The sequence below is a fragment of the Lygodium microphyllum genome, chromosome 18, assembly GCF_053477565.2.
Source record: "Lygodium microphyllum isolate KBCC chromosome 18, Lygodium_microphyllum_v1.1.10, whole genome shotgun sequence".
In the NCBI taxonomy this organism is placed as follows: Eukaryota; Viridiplantae; Streptophyta; class Polypodiopsida; order Schizaeales; family Lygodiaceae; genus Lygodium; species Lygodium microphyllum.
Genome location: NC_141152.1, coordinates 65,031,862 through 65,053,024, shown reverse-complemented (window position 1 = coordinate 65,053,024; position 21,163 = coordinate 65,031,862). Strand labels below are relative to the sequence as shown.

Here is a 21,163-nt window from a genome sequence, read left to right as displayed (position 1 = left end):
TGTTTGAGCTCGTCTCAACATTCATTTGAGCATTCCCTTGAGAAGTTGAACATTGACTTGGCTTTTTCCGTTAGGACTTAACTTTTTTCATTATGACCTTGGATGCTATATGGGATTTGATGCTCTGATTATGGATATTGGCTATTACTTGGATGCACTTATAGGTATTGAGCAATGAGCTGCTCCCTTATTTTGGCAGTTGCCTATTGAGCTGTGATTGCTCATTTGCATTTGATATGCGGGATACTTACTGATCAGTGGACTTGGATAGTGCTTGGGATTTACAGTTATGGTTGTCCTGCTTCTCTGTTGTATGGCATCTATGCTATTTGGGCTACTATTGCCCGTGTATGTCAAGGAGTAGTTGATCTTTATGGCCACCCGTGTATGCACATGGTCTGTTGCTATGTATTTTACAGAGCCTCTTACCTGGATGCTTTTACATAGATATTTGGGTTTTTATTGGAGCTTGATTCTTGCAGGTTTATTTGCCACATGTTGTTCTTGGCTGGACATGTATGTCAATACATGGTATGAGACGCTGCAAAGTTATGTATACTCCTATGTTTGGGGGATGCTTATGCATTTATGGCTCCGAGGCATGCTTATGCTTTTATGGCTGTGAGCTACAGTGGTTGGATATGTCATGCTTTTGTCTGCTATGCTTGTCCATGTGAGAGCTTTTGCATCCATGGTTGATGCCTTTGTGTTCTCCCCTTCTAATTTGGATGAGTCTCCTTTCCAGTATCCTATGATGACTTCCAGCTCTTCTAGTCATGTAGATAGTCTTCTTGATGAGCCTGTTCTCTCTTATGAGAGTTCCCTTGATTCTTTGAGCTCCTTGGATGTATTGGATAGTCCTACTCATGCTATTACAGAGCAGTTGTCCTCTTCTACAGGTTTTACAAGTTATGTTTGCTTTCATCGTGGAAAGATAGGGCATGTGAAGCGTAAATGCTTCAAGTGGATTAGAGAGCAGAAAAGATTGTGCCGCACTAGACATGAGAGCAGAGTTAGTGATACAGTAGGTGAGACCAATGTTGATAGTGGTATGGTGCATGTAGTTACCCATGATGATGTAGCTGAGCCTAGACTCCTGGCATCGTGTTACCCTATAGATTACTTGCTCAGTGATTGGCTTTTAGACAGTATGGCATCTTGTCATGTTACTCGCATAAAGCTTGGTTCCCTTCTTACAGGGACGTTGACGGATGTATTTCTTTGGGCCTTGAGCAAGATTGTCATGTTATTGGTACAGGGAATATACACTTGGATTTGCCAAATGGGTCTTCTCTTATGCTCCATGATGTCTTGCATATATCTACGCTCAGTAAGAGCCTGATCTATGTCATTCAGTTGCATGGTGCAAGATATTATGTCTCTCTTGGGGATACTTCATGGAAAATCCCTCGTGGTTGCTTAGTATTGGCTAAAGGTGCTAGATATGGCAGTGATTATGTAGTGCATGTCTCTCATGTGGGAGATTCTATGGTTGTAGTTACACAAATACCACATGCATTGTTATGGCATTGTCGCCTAGGCCATGTATGACACACTGAGATCGATGCTTTATGTGATATGGGCTTATTGCCTGCTCTTCCCCATGCTACTTGCCCTCATTGTACTATGGACCTATGCCTTCCTAGTCACTTGGTGAAGCGTCGTATTTTGTGACCTTCATGGATCATGCTACCCACCGTGCTTGGGCTTACCCTTTGGTACGGATTGAGGATGTTGTTACTATGCTTGACAGGTTTATGGATTCTGCTGGTAGCAGGCCTAGATGCTTGCAGATAGATTATGAGAGTCATGCTATCTCTCCCAGCTTACAGATCTCTTGTTAGCAATATGGCATTGATTTCTTATGCCCACCGTATTATGGGATTGCTCATGGCATGTGCTTGACTTTACAGGCAAAGGTTGCTTCTATGCTTACGACAGTTAGGTTGTCTTATGGCTTTTGGACTGAGGGCCTTATGACGGCCATCTACTTGGTTAAAATGACGTCGTGCTTGACTTTGGACGGTATTACACCACATGAGGCATGGAGTGGTATGAGACCCTCCTATGATCACTTGAGGATATTTGGCTGCTAGGCCACTGTTTGTATGCCACATGAGCCTATGTCACACATATGCATACTCCTTGGTTATGGAGATGGTGACTTTACGGCTTACAGGTTTTGGGATTTGAATGCCCAGCAGATTCTACGCAGCTATCATGCTGTCTTTTATGAGACGCAGACACCTCTCAAGCCTCTTGATGCGCGTTCAGTGCGCTTTATGGCTGATTCTATAGCCATATATTAGTCTTCCACTTTGCTGAGGTTGCATATTGTCTTAAGACCCCATCTAACTTGTGTCCGGGATGCTGGCCCTCTTTCAGTGATATTGACTCTAGAGAGTTTGGATGCTCTCCGATGTCTTGTATGCGCCACGCTGATGCTATGCGCTACTTTAATGATGATGATGTACAGTCTTGCACTCATGAGTTGTGCTGGATTGCTTCCTTGTATGGAGCTGTGCGCTCACTTGCATCCTGGATGTCTTTGACTCGGAGATTCCCGAAACTTATTGCACAACTCGCTTTTCGACTGGGTGTTGGGTGAGATGTCGTGATTCCTCACCCTGTCTCTTTTGTTTTGTTTTGTTTTTTCACTCCCTAGCCCATTGGCCTTTTAGTGAGAGGTTGTTGGGGTAAAAGGCCCTTGGGCTTGCCCATGTACAGTGATCACCCATATTCTTTATTCATATATATATATATATATATATATATATATATGAAAGTGCAATAAGGCTATCATAACATTGTTGACAGCACCTACATTGTGTGTACTTTTCTCTCCCGCGTCTCCTGCATCCCTTTCAAATTATGCTACATCGTGTTGACAAAAGCAAAAATAATGTCTCAAGAAGCTTTCAAGTGTACTTCTCCTCAACATTGATAATTTTTTCCACCCCATTGAACCCTCACTTCATCCACACATTGCTATGAGGAACCAAACCTCTAAGTATGCACATGTACTCACATAATATCTACACCACAATCTATGAACATTTTGGGTCCTCAAGTGTAGGACAATACTCTCGACTTGCTTAGAGTTTGACTTATCTCCCAAACTAATCAAACTACGTCTTGTACATGATAAGAATACTAGCACTAATCCTAGGGAGAGACCATATGAGAGGTTTTCAATTGCAGGTATTGAAGACTCCAATGAAAGTACTATCAACTCTTCATCAACACTCAACTCTGAACTCTTTTCCTTTATCATCATGCAAGCCCACCAAAGAATCATCATGCATAGAATCCTTAGAACACCAACACCTGTGACAACCACGAGTGCAACTCCCAACAAAGAACAACCCTATCTCCAACTACAACAATCCTATCACCAGCCAATTATACCAACAAAGTACCACCAACGACCTTTATCCGTACCACCACCAAAACTCCTCCATGGCAAACCAAAGCAGTCCCTTCCACCCACGTCTTCGATGCATGCCAAAGCTTGCTACCTACGACGGTGAGTGCCATGGGACCAACACTCGTCTGGGAGGGGAGTAATGTTAACCCTCAGATAAACAAGGTGGAGAATCCAAAAAATCTAAAGCAGAACAAGGCCAAGGTAAAAGTGAAATGGAAGACGAAGGCATGCCAAGAAAAATATGGAAACACAAGAAGTGCAAAAAGTCATAAATCAAGGAGAGAGGCACACAAGTTAGTACTTTTGTAAAAGAGCGCAAGGTGCACTATGATTTATTTTAAGAGCGCCGCATGGGCTCTCACTCGTGCAAATTGTAAAGGTAGATGGGCGGTAGGAAGGAAGCTAGGAAGATAGGATGATAATGGGAAAAAGGACCTAGGCCATGTAAAAAAGGCGATAAGAGGATGACCACCCAAAACAGATTTAAGGTTTTGTATATAAAGTTGAAAAGTGAATGAGAAGCTCATTCTTGTGTGTGGCCAAAAGTAGCTCTCCTCTTCTTGTTCTTGTTCTTGTTCTTGCTTGCTTGAGCTTGTGCTTTAGAGAGGGAGTGTGAAGGAGTGAGCGTGTGAGGGTGAGGGACCATACTGGAGAAGCTCTCTATCTTCTCCTCTTTTCTTCTCTTCTCTTCTCTTCTCTTGCTCGCGGCAATGGAGCTTGGAGCGTGGAGCTTGAGGATCGAGCTCGCTTGAAGCTTGCACTTGGATCGTGGAGCTACCGGAGTGCTCAAGAGAGGAGGCAACTCGATCAAGCATGGAGGTAAGCTCACTACACTTGTAGAGAGAGACAGCGTGTCGACTATGTGAGAGGTAGTCATTAGTGCTCGGCTTGAAACGCTTGAACAATAAGCAGTACGTGGGGTTTGGTGGTTGAGCTTAAGCTCGCCTCTATAATTTATCATTTACTTACTAAGGATCATAATTGACTACCAAATAAGGCTAATTTAATATGGGGTCTCCACAAAAGTTGGATTTGGTGAAAGTGGGCTACAATGGAAGGTTGGATTAGTAAAACTCAATTTAAATGCAAGGTTTTTCTTTGGAGAATGCTGATTGGCAACTTGCCCCTCACTTCAAGGCATCGTTTTCTTGATAGCACCTCCTTTTTTTACATTGTAAATGTGGAGACTTCTATGCACAAAAGAGCTGGTCCCTTTTGTTCAAGATTTGGCAGAAAGCAATGGAAGCTTCTCTTTGTTCCTTTTGATTGGATTTTTGGCAAAGCTAAGTTTCCTACTTTGGCACACCCTCACATGAGGAGTATGTTTCACTTCCTATGATTTTGGAGATGTTGGCATAATCGGGTCACTTGAAATGCTTCTATTTTCGATTCTATTTTTGGTGTGTAGCATCATGTGTACTAATTGAAGGGTCTTCATCATTGGCAACTCAATCTTTTTCATCATCCAAGCATCCTTCCTTGAGAGGATTTAGTCCCTTGGCATAGGGTAGTTTCCTTAATAGTTTTATTGTCTTCTTAGTTCCCTATGACATTTGTACTCTTCTATTGTAATTAATATAATTACTATTCTTGGAGAGAGAGAGAGAGAGAGAGAGAGAGAGAGAGAGAGAGAGAGAGAGAGAGAGAGAGAGAGAGAGAGAGAGAGAGAGAGAGAGAGAGAGAGAGAGAGAGAGAGAGAGAGAGAGAGCATCCTTCCTCGAGAGGATTTAGTCCCTTGGCATAGGGTAGTTTCCTTAATAGTTTTATTGTCTTCTTAGTTCCCTATGACATCTGTACTCTTCTATTGTAATTAATATAATTACTATTCTTGGAGAGAGAGAGAGAGAGAGAGAGAGAGAGAGAGAGAGAGAGAGAGAGAGAGAGAGAGTTATATTAAAGTCTACAAAAGGCCAAGTTGGCCTATGAGACCAAAAGGTTACATAAAAAATGTCTAGGAAGTTTTCAAAGTCATAGTAAAGCTACTATTTGGTGTTATGGTGAACTAGGTGAGTAGGTACAAAATGGTATACAGACTCGATAGAATCTAGATGCACTTCAAGTGTAGTGTGGAACTGCTCATGGAGCATGGTCATCTTAAGATGTCCCACATGGGCCTGTCTAGCATGGAGAGGCTGAAGTGGTGGGATATGGTTCCCCGGTGGTGTTGTAGTATCCGCTGCATCTGTAGGTGATGTCTCTTGTGGGGGCGTGGGCCTGCAAAGTATGGGCAGCGAGCTCTGCCTCTCTCTGTAGCTCTATCCAAGGCGACTCCTCGGGATGGGGCCATTGGTTGGTTGGCTGCAATCCTCGTTGTAGAGGGGGTGGCCGAGGGTCTGTAGAACTCTTGGAGGGTGCGTTGTTGCGTGTTCCCGGCTATTTGGTTCCGGACCCATAGAAGGTGGTCCCTACATCGACGTAGCCCCAGGAGGAAGAGCCCGAGGCATTTCTGGTCGGAGAAGTCTAGTATATTGGGAGAGTGGTCCGAATCCCTCCTTGAAGAGATAGTGGAAGTGGCCTCTGATATATATATATATATATATATATATATATATATATATATATATATATATATATATATATATATATATATATATATATATATATATATATAGAGAGAGAGAGAGAGAGAGAGAGAGAGAGAGAGAGAGAGAGAGAGAGAGAGAGAGAGAGAGAGAGAGAGAGAGAGAGAGAGAGAGAGAGAAGGTGTGGGGAAGAAGTGAGGGAGGTGAAGTGCACGACAACTTTGCTTTCATCATAAAGTTGCTTTGCACGAAGCTGCCATGAAGTGGCACAACAAACACTAATAAATATAATTCAAGGTGTTGAAGTTGTACATTTTTCTTCTCTTCTTAGGCAAGTTACACATAGGGGTGGATGAACAAGTCTACAAAAAAAGCAAGTGGCCGCCAACCCATGTGTCATGACTAAATATGCTTTGCATTTTGCACCCAATGAACACTTCTAATTTTTTTTCGCACCCATAGCATGGCAAGACAAAGCTTTTCTACCAAAAAGTTGAATATGCATCTCGCAAGAGGTGAACCTTCACCATTTAGCTTTATCTTCCTCTTTAAAACTAGTGGACCAACTCTTGTTTATTGTTAAGAAAGGGTGCGCCCTAAGTCTTAGCAAATCTTTAGAGCTTTATGGAGGGCGGGGCCTCTTTCCTAGTGTGTAACCAGCCTTAATTGTCAGCTAGTTCTGTAAATGTTGATTGGGTCCACTTTATATTATCACTTAGAATTCACTTCAAGGGCAAGCACCTCTAGGCTCTAGTACTAGTTGCCAAATTCCGTGTTAGGACAACCAACACTCATATGTCCTCCAGTAGGTGAAGCCGATAATAATTCAGCGACAAGAAAGCGAGGAGGGACACCAGGCAGCCAATCGGTTGTGGCTGCATGTAGGAGGAAGTGAAGAGGCCCTCGATTATAGCTTGAAAAATAAAAAAGCGCTCCGTGGCTGGCTCCAATTCGGGAAGGAGCTGAGAGAGAGAGAGCGCCATGGGAGACGCAGGGCCAGCTCTCACGGACGATCCCCAGAAGGAACAGGTGCCTGGCCACGTCCATACAGAAGGCATTCTGCATCGATCATCGGAGTCCGAGGACAGTTCGGCTGTCGCTTCTTCTTCTTCTGCTTCTTCCTCAAGCTCGCCCGAGGAGTTCGAATGGAGAGCCTTCGAGCGATGCCTCACTTCTTCCCTGAAGGCCTTCGCCATCGGCACCAGCCTCCGAGGTGGCCTCAGCCTCTTTTCCATCCTTGCGGGCCTGAGACAGAAGCGGTATGCCTTGCCTTTTGGTCCGCGTTTTTTATTACTTGAACTCAAAGGTCATCATTGTCCTTCTTCAAAGCGGTTGCTTTTTGGACAACGTTATTACTCCATTGTGGTGAAGTGTTCCTTCTCTTTTGTGTTTCTGTGTAGGTCGAGGGGAAGGGAGAAAGCAACGCGAGAGCTTATCCGATTGGCCTTGAGGGAATCTCTTCGTTATGGCTTGTTCCTCGGATCATTTGCTGGCACTTTCTCAACTGTGGACGAGCTTATAGCAGCTCTAGGAGGATTTAAAAGGCATGAAGTTAAAATCATATGAGAGAGAGAGAGAGAGAGAGAGAGAGAGAGAGAGAGAGAGAGAGGGGTTTGTCCCCGTTTCGCGATTCCCTTTTCCCGTCATTGCTGCCCTGTGGTTTTTGTAGCCTTCTACACTATTTTGCGGTTTAGATTCGTTAGAGAAGCTTCTTAAGATCTTATCTAATAAAACATAGCCTGATATAGAGATAAAAAGGAAATTAATGGAATAGCTGAAACCGAGAAAATGATCTTTTCTAAGATCTCTCCTCTATCCTTTTATGCATAGAGATTCTTGCTATTGTCTTTCTGTATTGTTTTCTACCATCTTTGAGTTTGCACGGTTTACCAAAAGGCCCTTTGCCAAGTTCAAAAACGCTAAGAACTTGGAGCACTTAATGGCCAACATGTGGCCAATAAAATCCTTGACAAGGAGAAAATATTGAAGGAGAAGATGGGGCAAGAGATTTAAGCGAGAGATTTCAACATGAAATTCTCCAAGCACATTGCATGTGACCCCAAGTTAGATTTTTAAAAAGAAGTCTCAATCACAATTTTTCCACCGAGAGCGTGATCAAGGGATTGATCTTAGCATTTCTATTTATTAATTCAAAATTCTATATGATGGGAGAGAAATGAAATGATTTGTTGGATGGAATTTAACTCCAATTGCATTGCACTTATACACTCGGGGCTTTTGAAAGCATCAACATGACATAATGGGTTTTCATTGCAAGCTATGGTAAGCAATGCAATATGTAAGAACACAAACAAAGGTTAGAAAGTAAGATTATCCTTCAATAGATATTATCTATAGCCACCATATGTATCGATATGAACCTATTGCAATTTATGGGATACACTAGTAATCCCATCCTTGGGAAAGGAGAACATGTGCATTTTCCCTAGAGAGCCGCTCTCATGAACATGTTATGGAAACTGTGCACGTTTTAGGAAGGTCTAGACTATACCTTATGAAAATAATTGAGTGGCCCATAGTGCTAGGGGACAACCATTTTCTAGTTTTCCGTGCCCATGTTAGAGCCCCCTCTCATGGGAGATGATAATCTTATCTTGTCTCCATTGCCAAACTTGTCTCAGGTCATTGTATCTAAGTGACTAGTTAAGATATCTCAATCTCTCATTCCAAAGGTGAGTATTAGTATTAGCTTAATCAGCTATTGTATTGGCCCCAATAGTAGTCCTTTTCTTATGGGCATTGAGAATATATAATCCTTTGATAAATATAACCATGATCGTGTTGAGATGTTTGCAATTATACCTATTTCAGTCTCTTTGGAAGGAGTAGTGAGGGCTCAGGACTAGAATCCCATAAGCACAGTAAGAGAAGTGCTACCATCTAGTTTTATATAAAGCATTGCACTTGCTCTCTTTTCTAATGCAATGTCATAGTACTTTTGTCTTTCAGTAAAGTCCCTGTGTCATTGTTAGTCTATACACAAGATTGTGTTTATGAGTCCAAGCTTTCATCTTGGAACCTAAATTCACTTGTGTAATAGTCAATCATGTCAGTGTCTTCATGAACTCGCTCTTTCTTTTCGAACCTCCATAGCTTCCGTCTCAAGCCATGTTCTAGATCCATGTTTTTACATGGTATCAAAGCCATGGTGAGTGTGGGATACATTAGTTCTAATCAGCAAACCCCCCCTTCTAGCCTCTCTCCAACTTTACTTGCTTAAGTCTAACCAATGAGTTTATTTCCTTACTCTATTTTCACCAACCTTCCATGGCAGCTATAGCTAGGCAGTGCCAGTCTTGCTTGGAGCTCTTATATCTCCACATCTAGCCCATATCAGCTCACGATTCCTTCTGGGGACTTGTTTCTCTGCTCAAGGTGCTGGTTCTTGGCACCTCAAAGTGCAACATTGGCCATCATATGCTTCAGCATTGTTGAAATTTCGTCACGCTGTCCAGAACTGCGCACATGCTAATCGTACACCCTAATCTCTCTCCACGCAATGCGATGTTGAGTGGCATCATAGGGTATTGATAGCCCATGAAGTAAGCTTCATTTCTATAAAAAAAGGTTTTGGAAATGATGCACTATAGCTCCCACAATCACCAAGCTGCCGTGCAAACCCTAACTGTGACTGCCATAGCCAAGAACTCAAAGCTTCATCTTTCCATTACTCTCTCTCTCCTAACACTCAAACCAAGCCTCTGTCACTCTGATCCATTGAATCTAAAGTTGTCCAACACTTTGTTTAGTATCAAATCAAGGAGGGGAGACTCTGTAGGTCTCAAGCTTCGATCCACAAGCATCAGTATCTCTTGATACTATTTATCTAGTATCTTTTGGCACTTGTGCTTATCAAGTATACTCAAGATCAAGTCTTCTGTTGTTGAAATCTGAGAGTTTTGAAGACTGATTTGCTGCTGATTCTCCAACTCCAGCATGGGCAAGGACTTTTCGACAGTTCGCTTCAAAGGGGTCGGGTTTCATACTTGGCAGATCCGCATCAAGCTCATTCTAATGAAGAAGGGTCTTTGGGCCATCACCAGTGGCAAAGAGAAGAAGCCTCGTGATGTGGACCTTGCAGTCACTCGGCAAAAGAATGATGATAAGGCTCAGGCCATTATCAAACTGGAGCTAGATGACAGCTACATCCACCATGTGGATAACTGTGATATTTCACAAGATACTTGGAAGAGATGGGCCAAAGCCACTTCGACTAGATAAGAAAATAGCCTAATGTCTAAGGATAGTAGAAAATTAAAAGATAGAATCCCATAAACATAGTAAGAGAAGTGCTACCATCCAGTTTCTTATAAAGCATTGTACTTGCTCTCTTTTCTAATGCAATGTCGTAGTACTTTTGTCTTTCAGTAAAGTCCCTGTGTCATTGTTAGTCTATACACAAGATTGTGTTTACGAGTCCAAGCTTCCATCTTGAAACCTAATTCACTTGTGTAACAATCAGTCATGTCAGTGTCTTCAGGAACTCACTCTCTCTCTTCCAACCTCCATAGCTTCCGCCTCAAGCCATGTTCTAGATCCATGTTTTTACAGATCGCTATGATAGTATTATGCAACCAAGTAATGATTGATTATCAAAAGCAACGTTGTATCTAGCCTTTAAGGTTAATAGACATGAGCTTAGTCTTTAAATGTCTTTTACTTTGTAACAATGTTTCCTTAGGTGTGTGATCCAAGGAAACAAACATGCAATTTTATGATGTGATGTGCTTATTATGGATGTTTTGTTGCGCCTGCCTAAGGATAAAAGTCTCGGTTGGGATGGTCTCACCAATGAATTTTTTGAGAGTTTTGCTACCCAACTGGTGAAGCCATTGACGGCTATGTTTCAGCAGGTTTGGGAAACAGGGTTCATGCCTTCCTCGTGGAAAGAAGGTCTTATCAAATTGCTTCCAAAGGTTCCTTCACCGTCAATGTTGCAACATTGGAGACCAATTTCTTTGATGAGTTTGATGTATAAAATCTTTCCAAAGTGCTGGCGAATTGGCTCCATAAGCATCTTCCGGCCATTGTGCATCCTCTTCAATATGGTTTCATTAAGGGCCGCAACATTCTGCATAATATCTTAAATGTGCAAACGGCTATTGACTATACAAGGCACTCTAGTCAGGAAGTGGTATTGATTCAATTGGATTTGGAAAAGGCTTTTGACTATTTAGATTGGTCTTTCATTGCAGAACTTATGTCTACTATGGGCTTTGGCACTCGGATGTCCCGCTTGATCTACACCATTAGTGCTGCGGCTTCTTCGCGAGTTATGCTAAATGATGGTGTTACAGAGCCCTTTGTCCTTGCACGCTCTGTGAGACAGGGTTGTCCTTTGAGTCCTCTCTTCTTTGCCCTGGCAACTCATTTGGTTCTTTTGTTGTTATCTTCTATGGCAGCTTCTACTCAGTTGGCCGGATTGTCTCTTCCTTTTGGTCAGCAATTTAGTAGTCAATCTTTGGCTGATTGACAGCTTTATGATTTTGTGTGCGGACAGGGACAATATTCGCAAGGCATTAGATGTTTGGATACTCTTTGGTCATGCTTTTGGTCTTCGTATCAATGCTTTCAAATCGGCCATTCTCAGTTGCACGGAGTCCGATTTACAGTTATTGGGCTGGCAAGGACAGGTTGTTCCTCGTGGTTCCATTATCAGGCATCTTGGGTACCCTTTGGGTGTTGAGGTTCGGCCAAAACAACTACTACAGTGGATTTCACAGAAACTGGCAACGAAGTTTCTGTATTGGAAGTTGCAAGCTTGGCCCTTCCATGTTCGCCTCAAAGTGGCTCAGATAATTATGCTGCCAATGCTCACATATTTCTTACCATTGCTGCCTTGGACTCCTACTACTTTGAATGCTCTCACTTGGCCCATTCGTTTCATGTTATGGAAGAAGGATTCATTGCATGCAGGTATTTCGTGGATTTCGTGGTCGCATACATGTACCCCCAAACGCCTGGGTGGCGGGGCTATTTTGGATGCCGAAACTCATATGCTGGCACTTCGTTGGTCTCTTTTTCGTGCCATGTGTCTGGAGCATCACCCGTGGGCCATTATAGCCTGTTATTTTCTTGAGGACCGCGGGCTTCTGCATGGTAATACACAAATTCGAAGCTCCTGGTGGCATGTTCTTAATGCAGACTCTCAGTTTTCGAGTCCTTCCTCATCCCTGCTTGTTCATTTGGTCGGCTCCTGGCAATTGGTTCTCCAGAAGGCGCGTTGGCATCCAGCAGAGGACCGCTTACATACTAACTTTTTTCAACTGGAATTGTTGGTAGCCTTGAGATTACTTTCATGGGAAGGCAAACATGAGCTCAGACCAAAATTTAACCGCATGGCCCATTTGGGCTTGACTTCAGTTTTGCAGATGCCACCCTTGCCAGTCGTAATGTCTTCATATCGTTTCGTACTGCCAGGAGGCTTTTCAGAATCCCTCGTGGATACCGTGATTTATGGGAACAGCTTTTGTTAGTGCTCCAGAGCAAGCACCCATTTCCTGCCCTTGCTGTGGATTGTCCTTGGCAGGACTGGGTCCTTGCAGGTCGGTTGAATTTGGAAAAGGCCTCAGCTAACCAGGTGTACCATCTTCTGATTAAAGATCGTCAATGGCTGGTTACTAAAGCTAATACTGTATGGGGGTTGCGGAAATCTCAGTCATGGTGGAAGGCAACTGTGATGGAGGGCTGGCTGAACAAGACACCTTTCAAATGCAAGGTCTTTCTTTGGAGGGTAATGATTGGTGGTCTTTCTCTTGCCTCGGCCCTTTCCAAGCGTCGAATCTCTAACGGCAATTGTTTCTTCTGCACCACTATTGTGGAATCGGCCCGTCATCGATTTATCTCTTGCCCTCTCGCTAAGAATATCTGGTTGCTTTTGTCAGCAGTTTGGCGAGCTGTGGTTGGTTTCTCACTGAGCCCTTTCGATTGGATTTTTGTATGCCCAAAATACCCCACACCGGCATAGTTGCATATGAAGATTTTGTTCCATTTTCTTAGATATTGGGGATGTTGGCACAATTGGACCACTCGAAATGCCTTTCTTTTTGATTCGGCCTCTAATGTTCCGGGACACATTGCCAGGCTTAAAGGCCTCTTGCTTTGGCAGATAGATCTCATTCGCCACTTTGACTTGCTCCCTCGGGAAGACTTACTTCCTTGGCATATGGCAATTTCCTCTACGTCTTTGCCATGACTTGTGTAACTCTGTCTTGGTTTTGTATTGACAGTTTACATACACTGGCTTAGAGCCATCGTGTATCTTGTAATCATGTAAACTTGTACCTTTTTTTCGTAATTAATACAATTACCTTTTACGAAAAAAAGAGAGAGAGAGAGAGAGAGGACTCTTGTCAGTATACAAAGGTGAATAGATAGATCGATGGTATGTTGTATTAAAGTAAAAGCTCAGGGTCTCAATATATAGGCCTAAGTACACACCTACAACTTTAATATTTATAAATATTGTGTGGTCTAGGTTTTCACACCCAAAGATGTAGTTGGTAGTTTTGGTCTTTTGGAAAAAGGGAATTTGCTCAATAGTAAGTGGTCTTTATCTGTAGTTGGTGAGAGGAGTTGTAGAGCTCATCAATGGCATACAATAGTTCATGGGATAGGTGTGTGTCTATATATCTTAGCCGATTACGAAAAAAAAGGGTCATAAAAAGAAGAGTAAGAGGGAAAAAATTCGATACCACAATGAGATGGGAACAGGTCTCTTCCCTATATAGGATTTTATTGAAATAGTGGGTTGATTTGCTGCAATTCTGAAAATTAAGGTTTTTGAAGCCCTAATTTTTGCATACTCTAGGCAACAAGCTGATTTTTTTTTTTAGTGCTTGGATTTGACTAAGTTGAGTAGAAAGTGTCTCTTGGATCAATAATAGATAGAAGCATACAAAGTATGTGGCTGAAAATCTAGCATTAGAGCTTATTGGAAGTGAAGGAAGAGATCTCTAATATATAGATGAGTGGCTTAGGTGTCCAAAAGTGGAAAGTGGAGGCTATAAATGATAAGTTTTTGTTGAAACTGGCGTGTTGAGAGAAATGACATGCATAGGAATACTTGTTGCTTTTGAAATTATACATGTTTTATTCTAGATTCCACGTGCCAATTTTCTTCTAAGAGAAGCTTCTATACCTTTTACTTAAAAAATTTCTTACATGGTTTAGAAATCAAGATAGTTGCTAAAGATAAAATTGTTCCTTGGGAAATATTGGAGCCTTTGACTTAAACATCATTTTCATTTGAGTAACTTTCAAAAACTAGTAACCACCAAACTTTTAGGAGTTGCCAAATTTGGATTTTGGAGAGCTTGATTATATAGGTTCATAGGTTCATGGTTTGTTTCTTTGATCATGAGTATCTGGTTTCGCCTTTTGAAATCACTCATTATGTGGGCTTCTAGTCAATGTGACTATTTGAATGAAAAAGTCTTAGTTATTTGGGCTTTTTGGTCAATTTGACCACTTGACTAGACTTTTGATTTCTCTTAGGCATCTCCTTGATAATGACCTGAATATAATTATAAGATATTCTAGCCATGGGCCATCATTGTATGAAAATATAAACATTTAATATTATTTTGAAATACTCAAATAATATACAAATCACCTTTCAAAGTCTATAAGTATTAAATTAATTTGAACCTTCTTGTCCTTAAGATATTTTCAGAAGTACTTCTAGTCTTACAGCTTTTTCATAAGCTATAAGTATTTTTGTATAGTTTTTAAAATACTCTTCTGACATCCATTTAGAATCTAAATGAGTGTAATTTTTAAATTTTGAAAGGAACTTTTTGAAAATATTTCTTCCTTGTTTTCGAATTATATAAAAAACTATTTGCTCTCATTGAAATCTCTTCTTGTTCATCTACTTCATAAGGCTTCAAAAAATAAATATGAAAAGCTTTATGAAATTTTCAATTCTCTAGAACTTGAAACCTGTAATAAACATCATTAGTTTTTCACTAACTTAAAATAAACCATAATTTCGTATTGCCTACTTAATGACTTGCAATGAAGACTTGGTAGAGTTCTTAAATAAACTTTGTCAAATTTCAACGACACCTCATTTTCTTTTTGTAAAATAAAGTGTCGTCTATGCTTATTTGCTACTTTTTTATCTTTTCCTTGAGATCTTTGAATAGCTAATCTAACTTGAGCAAAATCTATATCCATATCATGGACAAATTCATAGGTATGAAAAGTCTCATTTGTTTGGAGAATAGGTAGTAAGAGTATTTTATCATATATATGCCATCCTAGATAGCTTATGCCTATAAATAGGTAGTTACTTAATTCATTCTTCATTGATCTTACTCTAGACATTCTTTACCCCTCTTCCTCTGTCATTAGATAACCTTCTTTTCACTAGCTCCTTACACTGCCCTCACACCCCTTTAGGAGGATACTATCTAACCTCATCATTTGGCAGTAATGAGAAAACCGCTTTGTTGGAAGACCCTTCGTGAGGTCTATAGGGTTATCATACGTATGTATCTTGACAAGCTCAATGCTCTTGCTGTCAAGTACATCCCTGATAAAATGATACTTCATTTGTATGTGTTTTGTCTTTGCATGAAAGACAGGATTCTGTGCTAGCATGATAACACTCTATCATAGTGGAGGATAGGAATATCAATAATGCCAAGCTCTCTCACCAGACGTAAAAGCCATAAAGCCTCCTTGCATACCTCAGTGGCAACCACATACTTTGCCTATGTAGTAGACAATGCAACACACTTCTACAACCTGGATATCCTAGAGATTGCTCCCCCTGTGAACATGAACACATATCTTGAGGTGTACTTCCTGCACTTAGGATGACCAGCGTAGTCTGCATCTGCGAAGCCAACAACAGATGACTTCTGCTTTCCAAAGCAGATGCACAAGTACTTTGTGTCCTTAAGGTATCTCATGATACCTTTCACTGCCTCCCAATGCTTTTTGCTAGGATATGCCATGTACATGCTAACCACTCCCACCCGCTAATGCAGTGTCAAGACGTGTAGCAACCATAGTATACATATCTTGAAGTGGACTTCCTGCCCTCAAGATGACTAGCATAGTCTGCATCCTTGAAGCCAACAATAGATGACTTCTGCTTTCCAAAGCAGATGCACAAGTCCTTTGTGTCCTTAAGGTATCTCATGATACCTTTCACTGCTTCCCAATGCTTTTTGCTAGGATATGCCATGTATAGGCTAACCACTCCCACCCGCTAATGCAGTGTCAAGACGTGTAGCAACCATAGTATATATCAAGCTTCCAATAGTTGAAGCATAAGGAATCTTGGCTATCTCAGCCTTTTCATCATCAGATGTAGGGGTGTCATTTGCACTAAGTTTTATATATGGAGACAATGGTACACCAATGGCTTTCCCCCCTCCATATTGAAACGTTGCAAAACCTTAGTAACGTACTCCTGCTATGACAGATAGAGAAGACCTTGCAGTCTATCCTTGAGTATACACATGCTAAGAATATGATTGGCCTCACCAAGTTTCTTCATATCAAAGCTACTATGTAGGCTTTGTTTCAAGGAGTCCAAGGCATGAACATCCTTGTTTGCAATTAGCATGTCATCCACATACAAAACCAAGAGAAGGTTGCCATCTATTGTCTTTGTGTATAAGCAATGATCAATTTGAGATCTAGGGAATCCGTGAGATTGCATATATGTATCAAATTTATGATCTATTCTCGTGGTGCCTGCTTCAGTCCATACAAAGTCTTATTGAGTTTACATACCATGTGCTCTTTTCTTGCACAACAAAACCCTCAAGTTGTTGCATATAGATCTCCTCATATAGATCACCATGTAAGAAAGCTGTTTTTACATTCATTTGTACGAGTTTCATATTTTCAGATGCAACCAAGCCCAAAATGGTTCACAAAGTACTCATTTTGACTACAGGAGAAAGAATTTCATCAAAATCAAATCCATGTTTTTGCTTGTACCCTTTAGTAACTAGTCATGCCTTGTACCTTGGCAAAGAACCATTCGCGACTTTCAATTTATAAACCCATTTGCATGGTAGTACTTTCTGCCCTTCAGGCAAATGCACCAGATCCCAAGTGCCATTTTTCATGAGAGATTCCATCTTTGACAGTGTAGCCTTATGCCATTTCTTGCTATCTTTTCTGTTTATTGCTTCCTTGAAGCATGATGACTCTCCACAATCTGTCAACATGACATAATCAGCCACATAATTGACACCAGGAACAAACCTATTTGGTTGTCTTTGCATTTTGGTCGACTATGGACCCAATGATTAAGATTTGTTGGCTGTTTAGCTTGCAAATCTGCATTAACAGCTTGTTGTTCTGCAGGTTTAGCATGTTGTATAGCTAGTTCTGGTTGTTTCAAAGGCATCTGTTCTTGCTGAATTTGTGGTACATCATGGGCAATATCTTATTGATCATTTTCAACATTATTCCCTGCATTTTAGGGACATTTATAGCATGTATTTGCTGCTGTCTAGCAGGCATTCTTTGTTGTCCTATTGGTATATCTACTCGGAATACAATCCTTTTGACTTTCTCAGTCTTTCGGGCTGGTTTTCCCAAAGATAACATCATTGTTGCGTACAAATTTCCTTTTTCGAGGTCCCATAACCTATATCCCATTTCACCCTCATCACCATATCCTAGGAAAGTACATTTACAAAACTTTGGCTCAAGTTTGTTGCATCCTTACTTACGAATGTGCACAAATATTTTACAGCCAAACACTCTTAAGTGAGTATACAAACCCTGACCACTCTTCTTGAGTGAGTATACTTTACAGGCTTTGTCCAAAATCCATGGGGTAAAGTAGCATGTGATAGCATTGTACGGACATTGTCTTCAATGGTCCTATTCATGCGCTTTGCAATACAATTTTGGGGTGGATTGTGAGGGGCGGTGAGCTCCCTTTTAATCCCTTTGCTGTCACAAGAGTCTTGAAAGGCTTTGGATACACATTCTTCACCATTGTCAGAGCGAAGACACTTTAATGTCTTGTTGGTTTGATTTTCAGCAAGTATCAGGAATTTTCTAAATTTATCTGAGGCCTTGTCTTTATGATGGATTGGATAAATCTATACTTTGCGTGTGGCATCGTCAATAAAAGTGATGAAATACTTCTTTTTCCCTAGAGATAACCCTGGCATTTGACATACATTTGAATGTTTCAACTCTAAGGGTGGAGACTACCATAAAGACAATGATCACGTTGTTCAAAATCAATATACCTCAAAGACGGCAAATAACCCAAACGAGAAAGCACTTTCATTCCAGTTTGACTCATGTATCTCAATCGGTTATGCCACAAAGAAACACTTGGTTGCTCGGTTATGGTGACTATATGGTCACCTATACTAGATACATACAAAGGATACAAAGTGTCACTTTTGGAGCCCTTGGTAACAATGCGAGAGCTCTTACAAAGGTGGTGTGATAGCCTTTGTCATCTAGCTGCCCTGTGCTTATCAAGCTCCTCTTGAGCTGAGATACATGCCTCACATTATGCAACACAGACATGAAGCCATGGTGAAATTCCAATTTTACACTGCCAATACTTGCAATTTTACATGCATAGTTATCCCCCAAGTGGACAATACCACGTGCACCACCATTGCAGTTAGAAAACCATTCATGATGTGTAACATGAAAAGACGCGCTTGAATCAAGTCTCCAAGTGTGCATGTCATTATCAGAATTTGCAATCAATGCATGTGCACTCAAAGAAGAAGCAAGTATAACATCACCGACACTGTCATTCTCATGAGTGACTATATTTACCTCCTCTATCTTCACATTGCTTTTCTTTGTAGGCTGGCTGTTTTTTTTCTCAGCCTTGTTGTCTTCAGTGTTTTTGTTTTTGCCTCCCTCTTTCTTCAATTGAAAACAATCTCATTTGTAGTGCCCTTTTTTGCCACAATGATGACACTTCACATCTTTGCCACGAGACTTGTTGTGTGCTCTATTTTCAGAACTGCCTTTTTGCTGAAATCTACCCCTAGTGTGCAACGCATTAGAAGATTTGTTTGTTGAATTATTTTGCCTATTGAGTTTTCCCATCAGCAAAAAACTCTTCACATTAGAATATAATAGCTAAGCATTAAAGTTACTCAAAGCTGTCCTGAAAGTATCCCAACTTTCAAGTAAAGTGCATAGCAAGAAAGTAGCCTTGAACTCATCATCAATGTGAAAATCCAAAGCAATCAGCTGATTGAAAATTGAGTTGAACTCTTTCAAATGTACACACATGGCTGTACCTTCCTTCATGCGAAGATCCATAAACTTTTTTCAGCCAATAAACCTTACTAGTTGCTTTTTTTTGAGCATACAGTTCCTCAAGTCTTTGCCACATTGCGTATGCAGAATTCAACTTCTCAATGCTAAAAAGCAAGTTGTTTGACACTGAGAGCTCTATAGTAGAGCGTGCAAGCTCATCCTAAATCATCCCACTCTTCTTGTTCCATACCTGTTGGTCTTATTCCCTTTGGTTTGATGGGCTTCACCTGTTTCTTCTACACCAAGACATTATAGCACTGTTTTTGCCATATTGCAAAATTGTGTGCACCCTCAAGCTTCTTGATGTGCAAAAGATTGCTACTTTCACTGTTTCCAACCATGATTTGCAGCACTAAATTGACTCAAATGTCAGCAAATGCAAGCCCAAATGTCACACAAATGACCACAATACGCTATAAGTACCAACCAGCAGTGAAAAATCAAGAAATTGCAGAAATTTCGGATCTGTAAATTGATTTCTAGAATCAGAGAATGTTTGCTACTGCACTCCACAATCAATTAGAGCCAGTTTTATAGGCCAATGCACCATTTATATGTGAAATCCCCAAAATTCTATTGCAATTTTTGCTCCAAATGCATTCTTGGGCACAAATTTGACGATTGTGGTCAAAAGTCCCAAAATTTCAAAGGCAAATCCGCCCAAATTGCATCAATACATGTACCCAAGTGCTTAACTAGGCAATTCTTACATGAATTGATGAAATTTTGTAAAAGCCCCAATTTTCTTGAGTCCAGTGTGAAAAGCCTCAAATTTCTCGGGCAAGTGTGTACCAAATTTGCAAATTTTGAGTCAAATTGTCATGTTCAGCATCAAAATCTCCAAATTTGAAAAAAGCCCCAAATTTTCAGGTGAAAATTGCACATTGTGCGTAGGCATGTGAATACCCGTCAGTGGGATGAGAAAATATTGCAGAAAATAAAAAATGACAAAAAATCTGTCAAATTGTAGCGCAGCGTTGACCTCTTGCGTGAAGCATGTGCTGTTAACTCACAGCCCACCAGGCCATTGCTTGTGCTGGCTACTTGTGTTGGCCTTATCACCCAACTACAGACAGCGTTGACCTGTAGAAAACATGCACTATGGGAAAAACATGATCCACTATTGGAAAGATACAATGAAAATTTCTTTAGAATAATCTGTCAGAGTTTTTGATGGTGGCGGAACCATCTTCTTCTTCTTCTCCTTCATTCATAAACCGATCTTGATGATGATCATCTTGCACCTGTTGTGCTCTCTTCTTGTGGAAGCATTCACTGGCTACATGGCCAGTCTTGCCACAATATTGACAAATAATTCGGTCCTTGTTGTTGTTGGTGGTGAATCCTTGACCACGTCCTTTTGTTGCATAAGTATCCTTGGTGTACAAAAGGTTATCCCTTGAGCTAGTTTCTTTTACATCCTTGCTTTTAAATTTTCCATGGCCAGTCTTGCCACAATAATGACAAATAATTCGGTCCTTGTTGCTGTTGGTGGTGAATCCTCGACCACGTCCTTTTGCTGTATAAGTATCCTTTGTGTACAAAAGGTTATCCCTTGAGCTGGTTTCTTTTACATCCTTGCTTTTAAATTTGTTTTCTCCTTCAAGCAGTGAGTGCTCAATGTCTTTGAGGGAGAGACTGGGAACATTACTTAGTGTGGACCTAAGATTCTCATATGGTTCATGATTAACATTGGCAAGTAGCATTGCTATTTCCTCATCTTTATCAATGTTCTTTTTAAGAGTTGCTAGTTGAGTTTTAAGGCTCTTGAACTTATTGATATGTACAGTCATAGATGAACTATCTTTTATATCCAACTTATAAAACTGCATGAGTAATTTTACCATTGAGTTCTTTGCTTGGATACTAAAGATCCTGTCAAGCTCTTTCCATGCCTTCTTTGCATCCTTGA

General features: G+C 40.8%; 1 protein-coding gene across 1 annotated transcript in view; it reads left to right on the top strand.

Moving 5' to 3' along the window:
- The first annotated feature begins 6,766 nt into the window (after window positions 1–6,766).
- LOC148020967 (uncharacterized) overlaps window positions 6,767–21,163 on the top strand; it is a 69,806-nt gene continuing 55,409 nt past the window's right edge. The window contains exons 1-2 of the mRNA XM_087698799.1: window positions 6,767–7,208; window positions 7,350–7,493. Coding sequence (XP_087554925.1) covers window positions 6,931–7,208; window positions 7,350–7,493 — 422 coding nt within the window. The 5' untranslated portion in view covers window positions 6,767–6,930. The remainder of the gene's footprint in view (window positions 7,209–7,349; window positions 7,494–21,163) is intronic.